Source organism: Excalfactoria chinensis, chromosome 4, assembly GCF_039878825.1.
Source record: "Excalfactoria chinensis isolate bCotChi1 chromosome 4, bCotChi1.hap2, whole genome shotgun sequence".
Taxonomy (NCBI): Eukaryota; Metazoa; Chordata; class Aves; order Galliformes; family Phasianidae; genus Excalfactoria; species Excalfactoria chinensis.
Window position 1 is genome coordinate 54,658,656 of NC_092828.1, and position 24,259 is coordinate 54,682,914.

At 44.5% G+C, this 24,259-nt stretch overlaps 2 protein-coding genes across 5 annotated transcripts in view; one reads left to right on the top strand and one right to left on the bottom strand.

Annotated features, from left to right (window-relative positions):
* Window positions 1–239: 239 nt before the first annotated feature.
* SH2D4A (SH2 domain containing 4A) lies at window positions 240–11,529 on the bottom strand. Its single transcript, XM_072334376.1, has 9 exons — window positions 11,241–11,529; window positions 10,289–10,448; window positions 9,480–9,639; window positions 6,962–7,027; window positions 6,447–6,585; window positions 3,729–3,945; window positions 2,635–2,765; window positions 1,958–2,178; window positions 240–440 (listed from the first exon to the last, which is right to left on the bottom strand). Exons 1-9 carry the CDS (start codon window positions 11,413–11,415, stop codon window positions 348–350), a joined length of 1,362 nt encoding a protein of 453 aa, XP_072190477.1. The 5' UTR covers window positions 11,416–11,529; the 3' UTR covers window positions 240–347.
* Window positions 11,530–15,800: 4,271 nt separating this feature from the next.
* The window catches only part of CDKL2 (cyclin dependent kinase like 2), a 30,443-nt gene continuing 21,984 nt past the window's right edge, over window positions 15,801–24,259 (top strand). For 2 of the 4 annotated variants that reach the window (XM_072334369.1, XM_072334367.1), the window contains exons 1-7: window positions 15,978–16,279; window positions 19,747–19,941; window positions 20,695–20,873; window positions 21,673–21,785; window positions 22,095–22,234; window positions 23,084–23,172; window positions 23,682–23,808. In XM_072334369.1, the coding sequence (XP_072190470.1) occupies window positions 16,112–16,279; window positions 19,747–19,941; window positions 20,695–20,873; window positions 21,673–21,785; window positions 22,095–22,234; window positions 23,084–23,172; window positions 23,682–23,808 (1,011 nt within the window). In that variant the 5' untranslated portion in view covers window positions 15,978–16,111. Of the gene's footprint in view, window positions 16,280–19,746; window positions 19,942–20,694; window positions 20,874–21,672; window positions 21,786–22,094; window positions 22,235–23,083; window positions 23,173–23,681; window positions 23,809–24,259 lie in introns of all 4 variants that reach the window. The other 2 variants (XM_072334371.1, XM_072334368.1) reach the window with 2 other exon arrangements.

The window sequence follows — 24,259 nt, forward strand, 5'->3', positions numbered from 1 at the left end:
ATCTGTTTCCCAGACAGCAGGCAACCTTGCATTCAGGAGCAAAACCCAGCTTGAACATAGGTATCCCTGAGGAAATCTGCAAAATCTCTGTTCAACTGATACTTCATTGTCTAATCCAGAACAATGTGCATGGTGTATCTGGGTGTTTTGTAGCTTGCAGGGCTGGTGCTTCCTTTCTCTCTGGTGAGACAACAAGCCTGTGACAGCACTTATTCTTCCACTGCTTTGTTGTGAAGGATTTGAAATAGAGGCACTTATGGCAAGTTTCAGGTAAGCATCAGTAGCTTCCAATTTGAAATCCAGTCTTGGTGAAAACGGCATGGGGCTACGTATTGAGACTGGGAGGCTCACTCGAAAAGGGGGATGTAATCTGGTTTATGGTCCTCTTGACCGCATGGGTAAAGCAATAGCTCCTTTCCCATAGAAGTGATGGGTTCATCCTGTTGACAGAAAACACAATTAAACACTTTTCAAACAGGTCAGTTTACCTGGAATATCACAATATATTGGCACTCCATGACTGTGTGAACCTATTAGTCTCACTGTGTGATATGTCTCAGAGCCCTGGGAATTCAGGATGCAGATCTGCATGGCTGGCTTCTGCCTTCAAGAAAGTGTGCTTGTTATGGTAATCCGGTGACATGATTCCGGTAGGTCTTGGAAACAGCTGTGCTTATCTTGTAAGCAGCTTCTACAGTGTGAAATGCTGTCCTGCCTAGGAATTTCTGGAGTGAGGATTGTGTGGCATACAAGTTAGTGGGACTGCAAGCTTGCTGCACTTGCACTAGCATGGGTGGGGTTGCCCACAAGTGGGAGTTGTGTTTGTGAGAGGGATGGGAGTGGACCTGCAGTGAGCATGTGCCTTCTGCTTTGGCAAGCCTATTTCTAATGAGAATTCCCTGGAAACCGTTTCTGTTTCCCATCCTGTTCTCAATCTCAGCAGCAGATACGTGGTGGGAACTTGCCTTCTTTCATGGTCATCCAGTGGGTGATGAGTAGAACCCACTGGAGCATGTTAGCCGGGTAGGTTTGCCCTGCACCCACACACATCTGCTGTAGTGCAGTAGAGTCCGTAGGATTCTTTGCAGACTGTGGGTGTGACTCTATCTTTAATACAGACATCTACAGCCAGGCTTTAAATCTTACAGCTCTGGTTCCAGTAAGTTGTCTAGCTCCTGCTTTCAATAGGTTCAACCTGGACTGTGAAACCTACATAAGAAGCAGGTTGAAGCAGCCCAGATAGATTTTCACATAACAAATGAGTGTAGATATTTTTTCACCTACCAGTTTAGTTTAATCGTGTCTAAATTATGCTAGGTTCTTACTTAAAAGAAGCATAAATTTTATGTGAACCTTTATGGCAAAAACGTTGTCCTCTCCCTGGACAGATCTTACAGTAAGGTCCACAATCTGGACCTTGGAGCCTATGCAACTGCAGTCAGTGCTAGCAAACGCTTGGTGTTATTGTTGTAAGGGCTTGACAGCCTTCTTCCTTCCCTTCCATTATTTGCTACCTCTGCTCCATATCAATACCTTGCCTGCTTTGAAATTATAAATATACCTTGTTCTCTTTCTTTCTAAAGCTGGAGGTGAACTATTTTCTATTTATTGAACTTGCTGGGACTCCACAACCACAGAGAAAATCATAAAAAGTCCAAATGCTGTCATCTATTGCCTTATCAGCAGTTCTGCTAAATAAGGTGCAGTAACTTGAGCCCCATACAAGGTGTTCTGCCTGCTTGAGGGGGAGTAGTTAAGGTCTAAGACATCTGAGATGTATGTGGTTGTCCCCACTGGTCTCACATACCCTTCTGGAACATCATGTAGAATACCCAGTAGTAGCTAAAATGGGACTAGTTAACTACGTTATAACAACTGAATCTGATGCTTCTTATTTTGAAATGCACTGAGGCAAATACGTAAAAAGTAGTTAATGAGTGCATTGCTGGAACTTCACCTTGTGGTAGTCAACAAGGTCGGCCAATGTTGAATGTTGTAGCTGGTCCACTCCAAGGAAGCTGTAGGAGTCACTGGAGGCATCAATAAGGAAATGTTTACATCCCTCTGCAGAGCGATAGGAAAGCACGTAGCCTTTGATTTTCTCACTGACACGGACCAGAAAACTCCCCGGCACTGTTTTACTCAGAAGCTCCTCTGCTTTTCTAGAGGTTAGGATGCCTGTTCAAAGCCACAACACAGAACTGAAGTGAGAAAAGCATTTGTTCAGGAGCAGATGGAGCAGTTCTCCCAATAAACACCTTTTTACTGTTCTAAAACTAATTCACAGTGCTTCTAATTCCCTGTTTGTTTTCTGGCCCACTATTACAAGAAAGGTACTCCCATTGCTGGTAGCAGACCATGGTGTCATGTTAACTGTACTTTGTGCTAACTGTTCTACATCCAGCATATTAGGCTTATCAGCTAGCTATGAGAAGTCAAGATCTGGCTTCCACTCTAAGACTTTAGCTTGATCTTTGTCACAATTAGAGAAATTCATACTTTTGTACATATCAAAAATTGAAAACTTTGCTAGCTACCTTCAAGAAGTTCCTGGGATCAGCCTGTTGTAGCAGCCCTATTAGTAGAAACAACTCCTTAAAAGGTTGGGTTGGGGCAAAAGTGCTCAGGACTCACCATGAAACCAAGGTGCTATCGTGTCTGTAGTTTTCTGATAGCCAGCTCGAAGGGGGAACTGCTCCTCTTTGAACCACCTGATGATGCTTTCTTCAGCTGAATTGGAGATTGTCCTCTGGATTCCCTCTTTCCTGTTACAAAAGACCATGATCTGTGTATCGAGTTCAAATGACAGCTTTTGGATCCTGGCAAGAATTGCTTTTTGTTCAGCATGTTAGGAACAATTCTAAACAGAAGGCTTACAGTAATGCAGCTTTGAACAAAATTGTATGGTTTTCAGTGGACACCTAGCAATGAAGGTGTACTACATATTCTAGGCTTAGGATGTTCTGTTATATAAACTTGTCACTGAATCTGACTTTCACACATGGCAAAAAGGGAACTTGATTGTTGGAAAAGTGCCTTGTACCTCTACAAGCTCAGTATAAGGAGGCTGGGTATTTGGAGAAGTGGCTAAGAAAGGTAGAGCTAAGAGAATGGTGACCAGGAGCAGCTGAGATGGTTGAGGTGTTGAACCTGAGGTTAGCAGCTCTTATGATTTAGGGGCATTTCTCTCAGTTGGGCAAAAGCAAGCAATGCAACTTTTATGATGCTGGTACTCAGTAAATGTGCCATTGTCTTTGTTTTTAGTGGTCCAAACCTGAATTTCCAATATTTCCTGTGGAAACTGATTCCTTTGCAGCAGGCTACCGCCTGTCTTTTTATGTTGCAACATGACAGATACTGGCCTTGTCTGAGGAGAAATGGTATATTAGGTGAACTGAAGTCACTGAAAACCACTGGAAGACTGAACAGAACTGTGTGGATGTCACTGAAATTGAGTTTCTGGTGTGGGAGCTTATTTTAGTGAACATTAATGTCAGTGAGAATCCCAGTATTATGGGATTAATCTCCAGGGATGAACAAATACAGCTTATCACGCTAATCAGCAGCTCTGCCACAGTCTTCATACCCTACGCTGGAATATGGTTTAGCCTTCTTATTTTTCCCAGTAGAGTGTTTCCTCTATATGAAGAGAACAGGCATTCCTCATCTCAACCAGCCCTTGCCAGAGCAGAAGAATCCCTCCCTTCAACAGTGTGCATTTTTCTCACCTAACTGCTCTGCCATTCGCCATCACAGGAGGTAGAAGTTTAGGCTTGGGTGGGAGAGGAGGGTATTGGAGCGGTCGCCGATCTCCTGCTGTGGCATTCTTGGATATGTCTGCCTGCTTCCCTCTGTGGGCTCCCTGCAGTGAAAGCCTCCTGTAGTCATCTCTGGCCTGTCGTGCAAGGGAGCGTCTCTTCTCATCTGCTGCCTTGGATTTCCGCACTGGAACAGAAAAGGAGTCATACTGGAGCAAACAAGCAGGCAAGTTCTGAGCTTGTTGCTGCTTAGCCATCTCTCTGATTGCTGAAGCTGAGGAATAACACATTTTGGAGCATTTAGGTTCTCTCTGTGTCCCAGCACTCGGAACAAACGGTGTTACCATGGAGGGAGAGAGCTCTGGAACTAAGGTACTTCCTCTCCTCTATTTCCAAGCAGGCATCTTAGGTTGCTTGTATTGGAAGTAGTTTATCTTCCTTGTAAGACTTGAGTGGTTCAGCTACTCTGGCCACTGAATGAAAGATGCACTTATCTGTGACAACATTTGTTACCTCTCTCCCACCACTTTTGGGCATCTACTATTTTAAAAGAGCCCAATTCTTATCCCTTCAACAGATAAAAATCTGGGTTCTATCTTTGTACTTAGAAATGACTTGGTTTTGTTTCATGTGACTCTTGGTTCAGACATAAATTTCTGTGATGCCTTTTGTGTGAGTGGAGACCTGAGCAAGAAGGAACAGTTATTCAATCAGATAAGTAAATGTTTTCGCTGACCCACAGACTTTTTGGAATGAAATGGGGGGATGGGGGGAAAGCAGTTACTTTGTTGAATTAAAATCCCCACTCCATTACAAATGGCACCATTATGTCTTTCTTTCTTTCTTTCTTGAAAAGATGGAGGGGTGGGAGAAAGGAGAATGGGAGAAGCAAGGGGACCTTCGGCCTTTCATTTTAATTTGTGTACTGAAACAGTCCTTGTAATTTTGATGAGATCAGGAGTAAGAGAGATCTTATACTGCATGTGGTAAAATAATGTTGGAAAAGCCACAGCAATACATGAACAGAAACATTTGTTTCTATTTCCAGGAGACCGGGGAGGCAAAAAAAAATTGCTGAAATGACCACAAATGAATCCTCTAAAGGATCTGAAAATCCTGATGGGCTTTGCAAAGAGAAGGGAGTCTTGCTGTAACTGTTTTGTGGAGTAGAGAACTTAGCTGGATATTATTCTGTTTGTTTTTGCTGAGTAACCAGCTCTCCAGCCTGAGCTCTGCTTAGTGCTCTCTGTGCTTTTGTAATCAAATTCAATTTTTTAATTAGAAAAAAAAATAAAGCCTTTGCCTAAAGTGGAGACAAAAGATAGTACAGCATTGCCATCTACTGAACAGTGGGGGAAAAACTAGGAAAAAAAAGAAAGCATCAAGTTTGACTTCAATTTTCTTTCTCCCCAGAAAAGGAAGATGTGAGGAGCAGAACTTGAACCTGGATGGAGACAAAGGCAAGCAGAGTGTCAGGGTGTATCTCAATATTTTCTGTGTACTAAGCATGTGACCCTTTGTCCCAGTCTCTGAGAAAGCTGCACAGCAAGGTTCCCTCAAAAGGAGTCAAGTTTGAAATATCTTTTCAACTCAGGCCATACTGAAAAATTACCTTTGAGTGATGTGGTTACATGAGAGATCCTAGAAGGAAATGTAGTCATCATAATAGCTTAAGTGAGAGTTCAGGACATACTTGGCAGCAGTGGTAGATGTTAATGTAAGTCTCACACTGTTTTGTCATTTCTGATCCTGTTGTTTGAATTCTTTACATTGGCAAGGTGTGGCAGCGTTCTGGATCAATGAGATTTCTTTGGGTGTGAAATGGAACCAGATGAGAGGACTGTGCCATGCAGGGAATCATAGAATTGCTTAGGTTGGAAAAGACCTTCAAGATCAAGTCCTACCTCAAGGAAGGGAAGGTAGGAAGCAGGGAGATTTGGAGTGGCCCCTTGTTTGTGTTTTATGCAATATCTTTCTTTCATGTTTCACATTATTTCTGAGGTCTCAGATCAGCTTACCTTACCACAGTGCAGTTCTGTTGTGCAAGAAGGAGCCTTACTCAGGCCTTGCGCTGATCTTCTGCACAGAACTAAATATACTGAGTGGCAAAAGCCCTCCCCGCTCATTTCTGAAGTTTGAAAAGTTTGCTATCAACTAGGTGCTTTTAAAATTACCCTTTTTAGTTTGTCCTCACTACCTATTTTTCTTTTCCACATGAGCAACATCTACTGCAAATTTCTGCCAAAGACCTACTTCTAGTTTAAAATGAATTATCCTGGCTATGCTCATGTGGGTCATTATTTTCATATGGTATCTGAGGGCTGTCAAATGCCAGCAGGACTCATTCTGCTTGACATTGTTTTATATTTAAATCTATCAGCTTTCAATTAAAAACAAAAGCTCTTTAACAAAAATATAGAAAAGACTGAAAATGGGAAATATTTACAAGTAGAGAATTTTCTGTAGGATAAATTTGCCATCTCACTGCCCAGCTCTAGTTTCAATACTGTGTGGACTTGGAAGTTTTTCTGATAATGAAGCTCTGTATTTTTGGCAGTACTCTCTACCTACTAACTGAGAAATACTGAGTTCCAGTTTTGCAGAGTGACTGAGGTGACCACCCAGAGCCCTAACATTTCTCAAGCCCTATAGGAAAAGTTCTTACAAAAGATCATCCTAAGATCTTACAGGATTCTTGCCACTCAGGCTCATTCTCATCAGATTTCTGCGACGTCTTCTGACTCTCTGAGCATGCGTGGCTTTGTGGTATTGCCTTCAGCTGGACTGTAGTCTCTTCTCCTGAATTTCTCCTGTGTCCTCCCTTCATCTGTGAAAGAAAAGGTATGTTCAGTGCTTTGTCCCAGACTAGTTTTAGTCCTGCTTTTTAGCTAGTTTTGAAAAACTGGGGATTCCACTGTCAGTTGTGAATCCCTTTGATTTCAAAGAACCTCTTCCTTTCCTGTAGGTTATGACAGAGAAAAAAGGACAAAACAGAGATAACGTGGAACATCTTCCCATACTACTCCCCAGTCTGCCGGTCTGGCCTGCTTTGTTCTGACACCGTATTAGTAGAGTATGGCAGTACTGGGCAGAACTGGGCAAAGAGGTGAACTTGGTTCAGATGAGTCTCTGAGGCTGACTGGGACTTAAAGATAATGTCTGTGTCCAACACAAAGTCAGGAACATCCTAGGTTGCAGCTTACCTGTGAGAAGCCACTCTTCCTCATCTGACAGTCTGCCAGCATCTGGTGAACATCCCGGGCTTCCCTCTGGACAGAGGAAAAGAGCGGTGAGAAATAAATGCAGAATTTGGAACTTTACTCTTTTTTGGAATGTGTCCTTGACAAAAACCTCCATGACTGCAGGTGGAGATTGTGGGTACCACATAGCAGTGCTGGGCTGCCATAGCTGGAATGCTCTTTGTGTGGAAGTGCCATGCTTTGTGCTTTGCAGGCTGCTCTTTTCTCACAGCACTCCCTGGCAAGCCCAGTAAGGCAGGCAGGAACATTCTGCATTTTCAGAGCTGATGGCAAGAAGCAGCTACTCTCTCCTTTACACAAGAATCATGGGAGTATTTTGCCCTTGGAGATGTGCACCAGTAAAGCATTTCCAGAGTGAATCTCACTTGTGCCTGCAACTTCAGGTACACCTCAGTCTAATCTCCTGCATATGCAAGTTGCTGGATTCTAGGAGTACAAGGCAGAAGGAGTAACGTGACTTCTATGTTAACAAATTTTGCCAGTTTTCTCTGATAAAAATAGGTGGAGCAGAAGGGCAAAAGCTCTCTTGATCTTGATTTTCAGTACGAATACAGACTGTGAAAGCAGGGCCTCATGATCCTTCCAACTTTCCAGCTAAGTCAAGCTAAGTGATACTCACAAGTGGTCCCAGGGAGCAGAAAGAAGGGAAGCTTGCCTTCTTTCCATCTCCATAAATCAAGCCCTAGCAGAACCTGCCACCTAGTGCTTCACCTGCTTTTTCTCAGTTGCTACTGTGGCTGACTGCTGCAAACCACTGCCTGTCAGACTGACCCAACTAGCTGTGTGTCTTGTGTTTTCTCTTTCCTAAAACCAGTCTGGCTATGCTGGCAGCTGCAACCTGTCTTTTAGGAAAAGGTGAGGCTTGTCTTTGAGCAAACATCCACCCACCCCCCTGTTTGACCCAAACTGCCTCCCACAGCACAGTGAGTAATAAGTTAGCTGTACTACACTGCTTTCCAAGGACACACTTTGCTTTCTCCATCACCTGTTGGGCTAATATTTAATATGAACCTGGATTTTCAATTTCTATCTCCTAAACAGAGAACTAGGAACTTAAACTTTGAGTGAAGCAGCTTGTTTTCTTAGATCAAACCCCATAGCCCATGCAGCAAAGCACAGTGCTCAGATCCCTAAGGTACAGAAAAAGCAGTGTAACAAGGGAGGTGAGAGAAAGCTCCCCTTCCTCTCCACGCTTACAAAATGCATCGTTTGGGTCTGCAGTCTGTATCCTCCCCTTGACCAGCAAAAACATCAGAAACCTGGGAAAATAACTTATTTACAATACAGTGACAGAAAACAAAGCAAAGTATGCAAAACTCCTCTGTTTCCATCTGCAAAAGTTGGAAAGGGTTTTGTATTTTTGGTAGAGGGATTTTTAGTTGGCTGATTTGGTGATGGGTTTGGGTTTTGTTTTTGTTGTTGTTAATATTGACTAATAGCTTTCTTTAAAAAAGGGAGGGGGAAAAAATAAAGATCTCCCACATAGTTGCTCAACTTCAGCAAACAATGCTGAGAAAAACCTTGTGTGATTCAGAACCATCTGATAAAGGAAACAGCCACTCAGCCACCAAATTTCTTTCAGCATATTGGCAGCAGTGGGAGAGGCATTTAGCCCAAACCCAGCCTTTAGTTGTAATGCTTTTATGCTGAAATATGGCATATCTGTATAATAGAGGAATATACACTCATAGAATTTAGCAGCAAAAGGCAGAACGAAAACTCACAGGATGAGATTGGACCTCTCCCATTGAGCTGGCAGGACTTTTCAGTTCAACTTTGATTGCATTGGTAGCTATTTTAATTGTTATTTTGTTTGTTTTTTAATCTCAGTTCTCCGTAAATGGCTTTTTGTAGCTAGTTAAACAGGGCAACTATATTTATTAATGGAGAATAATATTTCTGTAATGAAACACCTCAGTAAAGATGGAGATGCTGTCACTGTAGTTACTGCATTTGGAGTTGCCCTGTGCTGTAAAGTTTATCAACTATCATCTTTTCTAGGAGACAAATGAAAAAAGAAAAAGACAAAAGAGGGAACTTGAGGATACTGTACGTTAGAGAATACTGGCAGAACTACATTCATCTTTTGTGAAAGTAGATGAGCTATTTGAGGGCCATGGCTTTCCTCTTTTGGCTCTGAAAAGCAGTCCAATCTGCCACAGAGAAGGAAGGAAAGTGGTGTGATTCTCACTATACCCATGGAGAATAGGAAGCAAAGGAATTGAGAGTAACTTGTCTGGTGGTGCAGAACAGATCTGTCCCAGCTAACAATAGCACTTGGACCTTCTAAGTCCTAAGGAAGGATGTAGCAGTATGGCTTGTCCTGAAAGTACAGATGAAAAACCTTAATAGTCAGCTGGCTTCTCTCTCAGATTTCTATTTATAGCAACCAGGATTTGCTGCACTTCCTAGATCTCAAAGCAAGTGGTTATGATTAGTATGGAAAAAAGGGGAAAACTACCTTTTTGAGCTCCTGGCTTTTCCCAATTGTACCAGCAGTGCCTTTTCTTGCCTCTTCTTTCTGTTCCTCTACAGTGTTTTTATTGTTTCCCTGAACTTCTGTCTCACCCAGGACTTCTGGCTGTGGTTGCAGAGACTGTGTTACAGCACAGTCTGTCTCTCTGAAACACAAGGGACAGTTCTTAGGAATACCAGGGAATGACTTTCTGCTCTCTAAACATCTGACAGGAAATTACACATGAGCAAAGTAGTGCTGTGGTGGAGTAGTGTGTGCCTGTATGCAGCTGTCATATCTCCAAATCAGGCAGATGGAACAATTAAATTAGTTATTCATTGTGAGTAACTGTTGGCCTGCTGTAGGCAGGCAGGCACCTGTTGGTGAATCAGTGCAATCCAAACACGTGGCCTGCTGCAGAAACAGTTACCATTTCCTGTGATATGCTGAGGTTACTGCACAGCAGGGATATCCTGGGACACTGAGGAGCTGGGGTAGGCCTCAAGCTGAAGCTGGTCTCTGCTGGCATTTTGCGTACCTGCAGAAAGCCTGTGCCTTTAGTCTACAAGTAGAGTGTGACAGTGATGGCCGCACCCAGCCCAGCCCCAAGATTTAAATCAAAGGGAAGAGGTTTTACAAAGAGATGAGTGCTACTTCCCTGTGGCAATGCTGGATTTGTCCACTTGCTTCCTCATAAGGAGGACAACTTATAGAGCAGAGGAGAGAGTCCCCGGAGAAGACTCCAGCCTCAGCTTTCTAGGAACGTCTTCTCCTCCCTGTCCACCCCCCAAGTTCTCCAAGTGAAGGGTGCTTACCTGGTCTCCTTGCCTTGCTCGTTCGCTAACCGCTTTGCCCTTTGTGCCTGGATCTCTTCACAGATGGCTGCATATGATTTATCTGAAGGATGCTCACCCATCACCCACACCCAGACATCGTTGTCAGCACCTAGCTTCCATTGTACTGACTTCGTGCTGGCTGGAAAAGAAGTGGCTTTTTTGAGAACAGTTGCTCAGCAGCTGTGTGCAGTACCTGTGTCCCTTGGCTGCTGCTGTTGGCAGTACCCTTCCAGAAGCAACTGTACATGGGAAAAGATCAGCTGGGACACAGGACGCACCTCCCATTTCACTTCATAGTACTGTAGCCAGGTCAGTGAATAAGGCATTTCTGATTTTAGAAGCAAGGGGTGCCACTGTTTCCTTTCTCCAATTTCTTGCCCTACTGCCCTCCCCAACCCCCTGGCCCAGAGATGGGTGAGGGGTGAGCTATCTGCAAACAGCAGGTAGGTAAGAGCTGAGAGAACAGCACTGTAGTCCTAGAAGAGAGTGTGCTATGTAATCCTAATAAAGTCAAGGGGACTTTGGGTTTAAAGGCACCAATCTGGTGCCTCAGCCCAGCTAAAAGCATTCACCAAACTCCTGTATATTACTGATACCCCAGGAGAGGCATTCAAGTCCAAGGCTATTTTATAGGTAGATTCAGAGACCACAACTGAGTAGGGTGTGAATCTCTTGCTCTGGGGGATAAGTAAGCTATGCCTTCTCAGAAAGGGATTTTAGAAACTTGGATAACGACAGTACATCTGAGCCAGAGAATAAAATCACTGTGCGCCAGGCCAAACCTACCCCATCAGAGGTGGGCTTAATTACAGTATGGAAATGCAATTACCATGTGTCCTGGGGAGAAGAAATTGCTCTAGAGACACGTTACCTCCCGTTTCTAGGGCACGGTAGACTTGGTCAGATCTGGGCCAGAGCAGGAAGCTCTTACCTTTTTTTGGCAGTGGCTTCTTTGCTGAAACCTTGTCTGCAGCAGCTTCTCTTTCTTTCCACCGTCTGATCTGCTCCTGCCTCATCTTGAAGAAGAGGATCTGCTTCTGCTCCTCACTGAGTTCTGCCAGCAGGTCAGGATCGATGTACATCTCCGATAATATCTGTTTCAGCATGGCTGTGGGTTTCAGTTACACACGTTGGTGGCAGTGATCTCCGGTTCTCTTCCTGGCTTGAACGTGCCTGCGCTGACAAGAAAGACTCCCTTCCCTCCTGAGCCTGGAGCAGGAATGCAGGCGTGCCAGGGTAATTATATTCTATCTTTTTTTTTTTTTTTTTTTTTTTTTAGCTCAGACTTCCTGCACAGACCAAAAAAAAGTAAATAAGTAGCTGAAAACCTGCTATTAAAATCTCTTGAAATAACAGGTGAGCTCAGCTCAGACTCAGCCCCCGCATGTTCTGCAGGGACAGCTGGCCAGAAGTGGGGGAAGTTCTGAAAAGGGGAGTTTTTGTTTATATACCTTGATAAACCCAGCTGATAGACTATCAAAACAGAGAGAGCTCTGCCTGTTACAGTCATCAGAGGTGTGGCTTGTCCGTGCCTGAGCAAACATTCCTGCTGGGCAGAGAATCAATGAACCCGTGAGTAGACGGCTCCTCCTTTGAAAAGGAAAACTTTGAGATGGGGCGGTGTGATGTTAACAAGTCTGGCCAGCCTCATTTTACCAAGGAAAGGCTGGGAGGGCTTTAGGCGCTGCATTTGAGGTAGGAGCAGGAGTTGCCTGGTTGGTATTTTGGGGTGCTCCCATCCTTCAAAGGCAACATCACAGCAAGGCAAGTGAGTGCAAGCAGCATAGCTGGTTTCTTCAAAGCCAAACGACTTACATCTCAGCAGCTCATGAGCTTGAGACAGCTCCGTGTCTGATATTTCTTGCTGAGGCACTTTTCACACATGGTGAACCTGACACAGCACATCCCCATCTGACAGTATGAAGCAGACAGGGAAAAGCAGTGCTTCTGTTCTTGCCCAGGATGCCTGGTCACATCTGGTGAATGCTGATGTACTTAACACCTACATAGCTATGCTTTGTGCCCAAATATTTACAATTACAACAGATTTTTTTTTATTATTTTTTTTTTTTTCCTTTTTTTTCCTGAACAAGTTGTGCGAGGTCTTACAGGAGCACTGCTGGCTGGGGAGTGAGGAAATCAAAATGTGAACTAAGGACCTTGAAACTATTCTCTATATCTTATCTGGATAATCTCAGGGAGACCAGGAGGCTGGTTGACAGCATGTGCAGTGACACTGTTGTACAACTCTGGTGTTGCTGTGGGAGGAGGAGGGAAAAAAACCTAGCAGGATTATTCATGTGCTTCTGCGCAGATGCTGGGAGTCTCAGGAACAAGCACACAGGGTGTAGCACAGTAGGTGGGAAGAAGGTGGTTGATGGGGTGCAAAGAACACGAATAACAAAATGACTTATACTGAAGTGAAGCAGCACTGTGTATTAAATATGAGAGTCAAATTAATTAAGGGGACTAGATCCCTAGAGATCCCTTTGGTCTGACTCAGGAAAAGAAAAAGATGCTGGGAGCACCTTCAGCTTCAGAGCATGACTACTTGCAATCTGTTTGTTTTGTTTAATTAAAGGAATAAGAGAATAGAGAAGGAGGTGGAACAGAAACATAATACTGAAGTTTTCCAAAGGAGTGTGAACACAGTGCATTTAATTAGTTGAAATGGAGCAGCAAAGCAATAGCTTCTATAAAGTCCAGCTGACAGGGCAGTATTTGCTGTATTTGTTCTTGTGTAGTAGTGTTCTACCTTTTCCTATCTTACCCCCATGCCAGCATCAAGCAAGCTTTTGCAGCCAGTCAGTGGGAATTGTTCCAGCAGTTAAAGAAAGGAACTTGGGCTGTCCAAGCGCCATAGAGACAACAGCTGTAGAGAAGGAATAGTTTTTATGGGGAGGAGGTATTGGTGAGCAGTCCCTGATCCCTCAGGAAACCTGAACGGTGTTGAACTGTAAAACTGAGGGGCTGCTGCTGAAGCTTCACTGCCTCCTGCTTCTTAGCAGGATCCAGAAGAGCTTTTTGCAAACAGATCAGTGTCGGAAAGTACCCTTCGTCAGAAGTGGAACACTTAAACTTTCAGTTTTAGTTGGTTTGTTTGTTTTTAAAAGACCATTTCAGCTGAGTACAATTTGGAGTGTGCAAAGTTTGGGGTTCCAAAAAAGCCCTGCCTTCAGAGGGTACCTGATGTTGCTCTGATTCTAAGCAACAAAACAGTCCTTCTGTGTTAAGTCCAAGGTGCTTTTTTTTGTTTAGAGGAATGGCTAGTGTTAGGTCCTTCATGGATTGGAAAGAGGAGCTGAAGCAGATAATAGCTCTGAGCATAGTCTGAATTTGATGACTGGGCCAGTTAATTACTATGTTTAAAATTGAAGAGGCTTTTAAAGTAACAGTCTTGTTGCATGAAGGGAGGTAAAATGCTTTTTATTGCCTTCAGGTGAGAAGGTATCATTTGAGGTTTGTGTGGGCCAAATGCTGAATGGTTTGCTAAATAGAGGGCATTCAATATTGTACCCAGAGGGGGGAAAAAAAAGTCAGCCATCTGGCAAGGTCTCCCAGCATCTCTGTTTTCTAGCTCTGTGTCAGCAGAAATACTCTTCCCTGAAAACTGTTCAGTGAAACCTGGGTGCTTGGAGAAGAGAATGGCCAGAAATCATCCCATAAGGACATCCTTATGACTGAGTGGAGGCTGTGTGTGTCTGTTGCTGGCAAGAGTGGCTGGAACTGACTGGAAGATTCCCCATCTGGCTGCTGCCCTTGCAGCAACAGGAAACTTGAATTCACGTCACTTGTGTTTGCCCTTCTCACCACTTGGCTGCACAGGAGGTATTTGACTGGGGTCAGTACAGTTTATATTGCAGAGTTAAAATCTGCAGAGAGCAGAGCTGCACAGGTTGTGGAGTTTCTTTCCCTTTCTCTCCCAGTACTGCTGTGTGGTTCTTCAGGTGACCCTAACCCTGGTGGTCTCCCTTTGAAGGCTCATTGCGTTCTGTGTCAAACCTGCTTCCCTGCCTGACTGGGTTATCTCCCCTGAGCATTTGTGAGATAGCCCCTCACTCATGATTGCCAGTCTTTGTACCACTTTTATTTTTTCTCCTGTGAGGCTTAGACAGATTGATGAAGAGTTCAGATGTTTGGCACCACCCATGTGAAGGGAAGGCATTTTTCCCCTCTAATGCCTCAAGGTTTGCCTGAGGTAACCTGGAAATTCTCTCCTGTGCAGCCAGATCTTACCTAGACTCTCATGCTGAACGGCCATTGAAAGTAGTGGAAACCTTTGCTGCTCAAGGGCAACCCTTAAAAAACCGAGGTCATACAGCTCATAAACTGCCTGTTGGGGAGCCATCTCTGTGCTCCTGTAAATCATCTACCATTAATAGGGGAAATGTAAGTATTTGAACATGCATAAATATGCAGGCACCTAGAGAAAGGCTGATACATGTTCCCGCTTACAGATCACACCCCATGCAATGGGCTCATGGGACACCCCCTTCTGACAAATCTCATCCTGCTCCTCACTATTGCTGCAGCCAGCACAGGGAAAGGTTCTGCAGAAAAAGCAACAGGAAATAATACATAGGCATGCATTTGACATTCTTCATATCAATACATAGGAGGGCATAAGAAAAAATAGTGGGCATCTTGTATAGTGGTCCTGATCTTCTGGGAGGCAGCTTCTTCAAAATGCAGTAGAGATACTATGTGCATCTCTACTGAAAGCGTGACAGGGACATTAAATCAGAAGGGACCCAAGAAATGCGGGCACTGGGAGAGAAAAAGAAACTGCAGGAAAAGTTGTCACTGCTGGTTGCTTTGTTACATTTTGGTTTTGTTAGTTTATGTCAATTGCCACTTAGATTTCTCCTCCCTCTTCCTTGCATCTCCTGCCCCTCCTCACACTATTTGGGGATGGTGAAGAGATGATAATCTCGAGAATCATTATCCAGTTGAAGATTAACTTCTAATTCAAGGCATGACAAGGTCAAAAACTATTGTGAAGCACATCGGGAAACACTTCACACTACTTCACTTGATGGGACAAATAGTTGAAATGTTTTATGCCTGAAAAGGGCTTTTTGCCTTTGTTGTTGTTGCTTTAGCTTTTTCAAAGCACCAAAGCAGAGATCTGAAATCTGAAGATGTGAATTAGTGTATTTAAGTCCCCACAGTAGCGGCTTTGAGGACATGAAAAAGCCAGATGAAAAGCAGAGAAGAACAAGACCATTTCCAAAGCGGACATGGCTTTAAGCTAAGAGAGGGGGAACTTAGGGTAGGTGTCAGGAGGAAATTATTTGCTCAGATGGCAGTGAGGCAGTGGCAAAGCCGCCCACAGGGGCCGTGGTGCCCCATCCCTGGAGGCGTTCAAAGCCAAGCTGGATGGGATCCTGGGCAACCCGACCTAGCGGGCGGCAACCCTGCCCATGGCAGAGGGCTGGAGCTGGATGTGCTTTAAGGTGCCTTCCATCCCAAGCCATTCCGCGTACAGCCTTCCCCAGCTGTCGGCAATACGCACGCACCAGCCGTGTTTCCAGAGCAAAATCAGCTCCCCACAGCCGACAAACAACCCGAGCGGTACCGCCGCTTCCACCCGCTCCCCGCCGCAGCGGTAAGGCGGTGTCTGGCCGCGGAGGCCCCGCCCCGGGGCGGGCACACGAAGCAGCGGTGACCCCGCGGCTGGGCGCTCGTCTCCACCCGTGGGCGTTACAGCGGGCGGCTGCCGTTGCCCCGGTGACGGTGGCCCTTCGGCCCGGGCTCGTCGCCCCCCCCGGCTGCGGCCTGGTCGAGCTTCTCCTGCAGGTGATGGAGAAGTACCAGGTGCTGGGCCTCATCGGGGAGGGCAGCTACGGGGTGGTGAGCAGGTGCAGGAATAAGGAGAGCGGGCAGGTGGTGGCTGTCAAAAAGTTCCTGGAGAGCGAGGATAACGCGGCAGTGAGGAAGATCGCCGTGCGGGAGATCAAACTGCTGAAGGTGAGTGGGCCGAGGGGAGGCTGCGCTTTAGGGCAGGTCCGTCTGGGACAGCTTTGTGTCAGTGTTCACTGTAATGACTGAATCCTGAATCAGGAAGGCAAATGTCTCCTCTTAGCAGAGTGTACAGCCGTGTGTCTGTGATCAGAGTGTTTGTGTGATGAATGTGGCAGTGGCTCAGAACTGATGGAGGGGCTTCAAACCTTCCCATAGAGACTGGCAGGCTCTGGGGAGAGCACTGCCTGCTGAGCCTGCTGCGGTGTCCTTTACAGTGCAATGTTTAGGGAAAAGGTACAGGCCGAGTGTGAATTTCACACTGGGTCAGTTTTGAAAGCTATTTTAAAAGGGTTACTCTGTACCTCAGCATGAATAACAATGCCCAAACCATAGGAGACTTGATCCATTTCTGTGTTCCCACAGGCAGCTAAGATGCAGTAGGTTCCCTTGGCCTACAGCTGCAGCCTCGCACAGCTGCTGCCCCTCTTGCTAAGTGCTGCTGGCCCTTAGAAGCACATTTACGTGCCCCACATTCAGCAGGTAAAAACACAAAGAAGTGAGTTACAAGGTCTTCGTTCCCTCCTGGTGGGAGCTCTGCCTCATGTACCTCAGGCAGCACCTTGCTGCTCTTGATTATGTTGTTTATATAACCTGTGGGTAAGCAGTGACCTGACCAGGTGACAGCAGGCCTAAGCAGACTGGATCCCAGCACCATTTGCTGCTAGCAATATGCTGGTTTTTTGTGGTGCTTTCTTGGCAGGCTTGAACTACCTGCAAGTGGCTGGGGGAGGGCAAGCTCCCCACTCACTGAAGCTTATGGTTAGGCTGCAGCCAGCTGACATTATGGCTCCTGCTATTTGAGTGTCATCAGCTGTAGGTGTTCTGTGCTCACCTACATGTCCAGTTGTGCTTCTGCCTGGTGGCTTCTTGTCAGTGGCACTACGTGGTGGCAGGCTGTGCAGTCTCACTGCGTGGTTAGGTCATTAAGGGTTCTTTGCAGGCTGGAGGTATGCTGGAAAAATATCTGGGAGCTTCAGGTGGATGAAGCTTGTGTGTGTGCTCTTCAGTGCTTTGTCAAGTGGTCTCCTGCTCCCTCTCTTGGCTCTGTTTTTTATAGGAGACTTTTGCGTGTTCCTGTTGCTTCACTGCAAGATTATTTTGCTGTGTTTTTCTAATGAGCTCCTGCATGAGATAAGAGTGCAGGGTTAGATTCTGCGCCAGGACACGCATCCATGCTTCTGCTTGCTTTTTTGACTCCTTTCAGTCTTGCATTCTCCACTGTAACCTCTAGCAGTAGCAGCAGCATTTTTCTTCTTCCTTGAGCTCCACAGAGATACGTACAGCTTTGCCATAAAGAGCTGTTAGATTCCTCGGTGTCTTAAAGTGTTGTGTTCAGAGTGTACCTGCCTCTGTGCACGTGTGTCTGTCCATGGGCACATGTGAAAGTTTTAGGTGGTGGCTGTTCTGTCTTCTGAAGGAGCAAAGGAGAGTGTAGTTGGGGTGTTTCTGGGCCTTTCCCCAGCTGGTGGGGTGGTAATGTGCACCTCCTCCACTGCGGTTGGCTTCCACAAGCAGCTCTAGCCAAGTCTGTTAGACTGTATTCCCTGTGTTAGGCAGAGGGGAAAAAAAAGTGATCTTTCCCTCCACTACAAGAGCATTTAAGGTTAATAGGAAGGTATGTTCTGGAGCTCAATGCAGCCAGCAGCTATAAGCACTGTTCCCTCAAACACATTTAAAGCCAGTCTGTGTGTGCCTGGATTATACATGATCTGCTGACAAGCCTTGCTTAGTTACTGAGTCAGAGCACATACTGCCTCCCAGGTGCACTGGAAATTAACTTGTTTTCCTGGGTAAATGGAAACCTAGCAAGGGAACATTTCCATGTTTAGCTCAACAAATAACCTCACGCAACAAGGATAACTACGTAGGAATTTAATCTTGTAGCTTCTTAACTTGTGTGTTCCCTGTGAACCCCTTTTCTCATTTTTCCTCTCCGTTCTGGTGTTTGGGCAGTTGAAAGCTCACTCAGACAGAGGTACCAAGCTGTGAGGTATGAACTGTAATGAGCGACTTCTGGTGTTGTTCTGACCATAAAGTTAAGAGAATACTGTGTCCTTCTCTCAGATTTCTAATTGATCATCTTTGTTTTTCAGACCTCATAAATCAGGGTCTCTGAGCCTTCTGCCCACCAGCTCTCTGCTGCAGTTTGGCTGCACTTCTCTGTCAGCTGAGCACTTGCCATACAAGTACCCGTGCTCTGCAGTCTTATTGTGTCTCCCTTGGGCACACTCCCTGAGGGGTGCTGCCTTCAGGCAGCCTCCTGTGACAGTGGCATTTCCCTGCTAGTCTCCAAGCTGATAAACAACTCCATACTGTAGCAGGGGCTGTTTTGGTGTTACAATTGTGTAACAGACTGGAGATGGAATTTGGCCTGATCAAAATGAGATAACAAAGCAACTAGAAAACAGAGCTGCTTTATTTTCTCTTTAGAATCTTTTTCTCATTTCCTTCTTCCCCTCCTGCACAACAATATACACATGCTCTTAAAAATCCTTTTACAATAAAACCTTCAAATCTTCGGCCTGTCACCTTTTGCTCAGAATCCACTAGGTTTAATTGGTCTTTAATTGTTAACTGAGGGCTCGAGGAATGCTGGACTTTCCTTTTATCCATTCAACGTACTTGTATTCTGGCGCATTCTGCTGTAATGTGCACAAGCAGACAGCGCCGACAGAAATGCTGTGGGTACTGTGGGAGCTTAAAAGAAAAGCCTTTGAATAGCTTTCTTAGAAAATATAAGATAATGAGATTTTAAGTGGCGATGAACTGGCAGCTAAGTAGAACAGAGGCAGTGCAGCTGCTTTTGTTTTTTCACTGAAGTGAGAATGGAAGAGATTGTAGAAACAAGGAGCTAGAAGAGAAAGTAAGGAAGAGCAAAACCTCTTGGAAAAAATGGGGTAAAGATGAATTTGTGCTGGAGTAGCACAAAGTTTTATCAAACAAATGGTGACCACTGTCTTCTGCAGGCCTTTGAAATATATCTGGAAGGGGCAGCTAGAGTTGCACTGTGCTCTGCTCTGAGAGAAGTGGCAGCATAGTGCAGGGTTACCTTCAGGAGGACATCCTGTAAAGAAAGTTGAGTCACAGATACAGTCCAGTGTGAAAGGAGCAAGCTGTGTTTATTGCTTTTTGCAAGTGAAATGTCTTATCTGGTATTTGAGTTATTTCTGTGGACCAAAAAAATGTCTATGCATATATGAGGTGGTGGAAATCTTTCAGGTTACTTTAAAAAAAGGGGGGGGAGGGAAAGAGTTATGGAAAGATCAGTGAATTAGTTTTAGGAACAAAGGACTGTGGGTGCTACCGCAAGAAGAGCACTTGGCACTGGCTGGGCTGCAGTTAAGGGCATCTGGTCTTAGTTTACCCATTAAATGCTTTCATGCTCTCACAAAATGTTTCCTGTTTCGTAACAGCAACTGAGGCATGAGAATCTTGTGAGCCTGCTGGAAGTGTATAAAAAGAAGAAACGGTGGTATCTGGTGTTTGAATTTGTGGATCACACGGTGCTTGATGATCTTGAGGCATTTCCACATGGACTAGACTACAACAGGGTTCGGAAATACTTATTTCAGATTTTGAGAGGAATAGCGTTTTGTCACAGCCAGAACGTAAGTATGCCTGAGAAATCAGCTCTGCAGTTAACCTCGAATGGATGGATACAGGGATGTGCGTTTGTGAGGCTTAGGAAAACTTAGAGAAATAAAGTTTTGGCTGGAAGAAGGAAGTAGAGCAGAAGGGCCTGACTGAGTTTCACACAAAATGCCATAGCCTGGTACCAGTTCATGCATTGGTCTGTCTGTGACCGCTGTGAGAGTTCATCTGAGAGAGGATGCAGAAGTCCAAGGAATCAAAATCACCTCACTGACTTTCTTCTGACAGAGGGAGATGGTTTCTCTTTCAAAAGCTTGTTTCTGATAGCGTCTGTATAAATATACGGGCTTGCTTTTTAGTCATGACCATGTAACTATCCATATATATTTCTTTCAATACTGGGGAAACTGTCTCAAGTATTCCTAAAATACTCTTCACGTTTAATTGCGGGATGTGCTTGTTGCCTTTGCAACACTTACAGCTTTTTAATTTGTGATCAGGGCCAGTTCTTAAGGATAATAAACTCTGTAAAATATCGATGGTAAATATATGAGAGAAATACATGAAATTAACACCTCTGTGCAAAAACTGAAGTTTTTGTGCCCTTGGGTTGGCACTTTGTCCTTGTCTGTGTGACATAGCTGTCTTATGTAGACTTCATGTATTTCCCATGCCTGCAATTTTTTTTACCTGAATATAAGAAAGCTTCTATTTCTGGTGGGCTGGCTGGTTGCTTGTGGGAAAATTACTTGTTTTTTTTCTCTGTGCAGATAATACATCGGGATATTAAACCAGAGAACATACTGGTCTCCCAGTCAGGCGTGGTAAAACTCTGTGACTTTGGTTTTGCTCGCACACTGGCAGCTTCTGGGGAAGTTTACACGGACTATGTGGCAACTCGATGGTACAGAGCTCCAGAGCTGCTGGTGGGAGACACGAAATATGGCAGGTAGGAGACTGGCTGGGCTGCAGAAGGGTTTGGGGTTTGTGGGGGTGCTCTGTTTTTTGAGGGTCTCATACTTGTTAATTATTTGTGAAGGTCTGAGCCTTCCTCTTCTCCCTGTCTCTGTGGAGCTAACTACTGCCAGTGTTAGGTTTTTCTGGCTCAGAAGAGCAGAAAGAGACTGAGCCACCAGCATCCCTAGTCTGTTGTCTACAGGAGCTTTTTGGTTGCCAGTGCTAGTATTGGAGGAGGCATTTCCCCCCTGTGCAGCTGGTCCTGGCTTGGAGGCAGAGAAATCACTCCAGACATGCTGAGAAAAGTATTTCAGGAAGGAGGAGGTGTGATGCATGAGTTTTTCTTACTGGAATCTCTAGTGCTGCAAAACGACGTCAGAAATTAAACTGCCATTCACAGGTTTGTACATCCCTGTATGCTTATAAATGTCCTGTGTTACCTAAAGTCCATTTTTAGCAAATCCTTCAGAAGAGCAAGTGCCTGCAGAAAGAAAAGTTTTGTGTTCTCCAAAGGACAAGATTTTTCTAATGTATTAGTCAGCATTAGAAATTTGAAAGCATTGGGGTTTAGAACTGAATTTCAGATTAGTCAGACTCCTGTTAGTGTTTGCCTTCTTCAAGAGCTGAATCCTTGGTATTCATCAGAGCACGTGCAAGCTTGGAAAACAGCTGTCTTGCTGTGTATGGGGTCAGAGCTGCCCACAGGGCTTGTAACTTGCTGGATGCTCAGCCTTCAAGATCTGAGCAAGCTATCAAGATAGCTGTGCTGATCTGGGATGTTTTTCTTCCAGGGCTGTGGATATCTGGGCTATTGGCTGTCTGGTAACAGAAATGCTCACAGGAGAGCCCCTGTTCCCTGGAGATTCAGACATTGACCAGCTCTACCATATCACCAGATGCCTGGGTGAGAACAGTCTGTCAGACTCTCAGTGCCTGTCTGCTAATTAAGTGGTTAAATAAGTCTTGATGGGGGAAGAAAGATGTGAAGACATAGATGTGTGCTGAAGTGTTTCTGAGAGCATGATTTCTTAGTACGTTTTACAAAGGGGGAAAGCTAGGAGCTTTGTTACTACAGAGTGTATTCATGGTTCTTGAATGGAAAGAATCACCCAGATTGTATCCCTTATAATTCTTTTAACTCAGTATCTCATCCTCTTGAGCATTCTCAGGATGGCATTTCTTCCATTTGGCTGCTTTGGTTGTGTGATTCCAGGTAATTTAATTCCAAGACACCAGGAGTTATTCTGTAAAAATCCCCTCTTTGCTGGCATGAGGTTGCCTGAAGTGAAAGAAGTTGAATCTCTGGACAGACGATATCCTAAGCTCTCTGCTTCGGTGCTAGATTTAGCCAAGGTAAGTAGCAGATCATTTTGGAACTTTCATGGAGAGGTGAGTGGTTCTCCTTAGAATTTTGTGCCTTTGTTAGACACTTGTCACTTGCCATGGGGAACTGAATGCAGCCTGCAAAAAGAGCTAGCGCTGTTAGGCTGACTTAACAACCTATGCAATAATCAGCTGCTTGGGCTGGTAGTTCTGTGAGAACAGCTTCTCTCCTGGGTAATGGCGAAGGCTGAGCTAGTCATCTACAGCTCCACAGGGGCTGCTGCACTTCCTCTGAGGAGGAGGACTTGTAGCGTGCTATAGATAATAAGTGGCCCCTTACTGTTTCCTTGCTAACACAGCTGTGTGATACAGCCAATACTGCCAATCCTCTCTCCACCTCCTGGTGGAAGCACTGCAAGCAGATAGGACTGGGTGATATGGCACCCAGACATGCACTTGAGTGGGAGCTAGGAAGCATGCAGCCTTGTGTCTGATTCTGAAGAATTTTCCTGCTTTCAGACAATTGTCTGGAATATGCTGGGTAACTAAAATAACCTATGAGACACTTGAATGTATTTTAAATGTCCTGCAATCAAACCAGCTTCTAAAGCCTTAGCCAAATGACTAGAATTGAAAATGAGAAGTTTGCTGGGAGGTGGATTATTTGTTTGGCAGGTAGGCTATTTGTTTTTGTGTTATTGATTTCAGTGGATATAGCAGCAAATATTTATTTTTTTGTGTGGAAAAAGGTACATTTCTCAGGACCATCTCCATTGTAGCAGGCTATAGAAGCTTTGCAGCTGTTTTTCTTGACATTATCTGGGAATGCTGAAGCCTTTGTTTCATTTCTGCCTTCTACTGTTTGTGTTGGTTTAACAGAAGTGTTTGCAGATTGACCCAGACAAAAGACCATCCTGCGCTGAACTCTTGCAGAGCGATTTCTTTAACAAGGATGGATTTGCTGAAAGGTGAATGGTACATTTCTTACTCAAAACGGGACAAGATTAAAAGGAATTTAAGCAACTGAGCTTTAAGATTGTGTGCCGGGTTTGCAAAGCAGGTGGTTTGAGTGTCCTAGCTTTGTTTGGTTTGAGCCTTCCCAAAAATGGGGGGGACAGTTAGATGGGAACACACTGCAGTAGCACGTTTACCATATTCCATTTTCATGACATGAATTTGTCAGTTTGTGCCTCATGTCACAGCATATTGACTAGTATTGTCTTGCACTGTATTCAGTGTGTACGTATACATCAGACTGGGATACAACCACCTTTATTGCTGTGAAAACAAAAGTGTGCATATGTAAGATTTTATTTTAATGGAGAACATTTACTTTATTGGCTTCTCATTGCATACAAGTGCATTGTTTGTTTCATTATTTGGAAGGTTATTGCAGCTTGGGCTGAACACTGATACTGTTACTTAGACTAACAGAAGCCTTTTCCTTTTTCCTTTCCCATTATGATATGTTAAGTAGATTTTCTCAGGACCTTAAATTAAGGATTCACAAAGAAGCCAGAGACCATCAATTACAAAACAAATCAAAAATCAGCAGAAAGGATAAAGATGATGCTGTAGAAGAAAGAAAGATGCTTGGCGTACAGGTTAGTCAATTTTTATTTCCTTTTCACTCTCCAAACCTGTATTTTTTTCATCTTTTAAAATGATTACATAAGTCTGTGATGTAGTTTAATTGCTTAGCAAAAATATAGACACAGTTTTATATTTCATTAAAAAAATAAATAAATAATTTTTTTTTAAAAAAATGGCTAGATAAAAGTTGTGCCAGAGAAGCTCCTCACCTCTCTGTGAGTTTAAGCAGGGCATGGGGCCTGTGCCCTTCAGCTCTGATGCTCACTGCAGTACAACAAGCAGGCTGGTATGTAGATTTTCTATGCCTTTGATTCTGACTGGCTGCTACAAGTTGCTCTGGTGCCTGGCTGGACAGTCTGCAGGTGGCTATTTGAGCCTTCCTTGTCAATAAAGCACATTACAATGCAGTTACTTGCAAATAGAGAACCGTAAGGAAAACCAGTTTGGAAGTGCAAGTCATGT

Bases quoted from the DNA above. Each gene is read 5' to 3' on its own strand.
- SH2D4A (XM_072334376.1), bottom strand. From the start codon at position 11,415: ATGCTGAAACAGATATTATCGGAGATGTACATCGATCCTGACCTGCTG. The intron at 9,640-10,288 runs GTAAGCACCCTT...CTTGTGTTTCAG, and splicing joins GAGCAAGGCAAGGAGACCAG to AGAGACAGACTGTGCTGTAA. The intron at 2,179-2,634 runs GTGAGTCCTGAG...GGCTTTGAACAG, and splicing joins GATAGCACCTTGGTTTCATG to GCATCCTAACCTCTAGAAAA.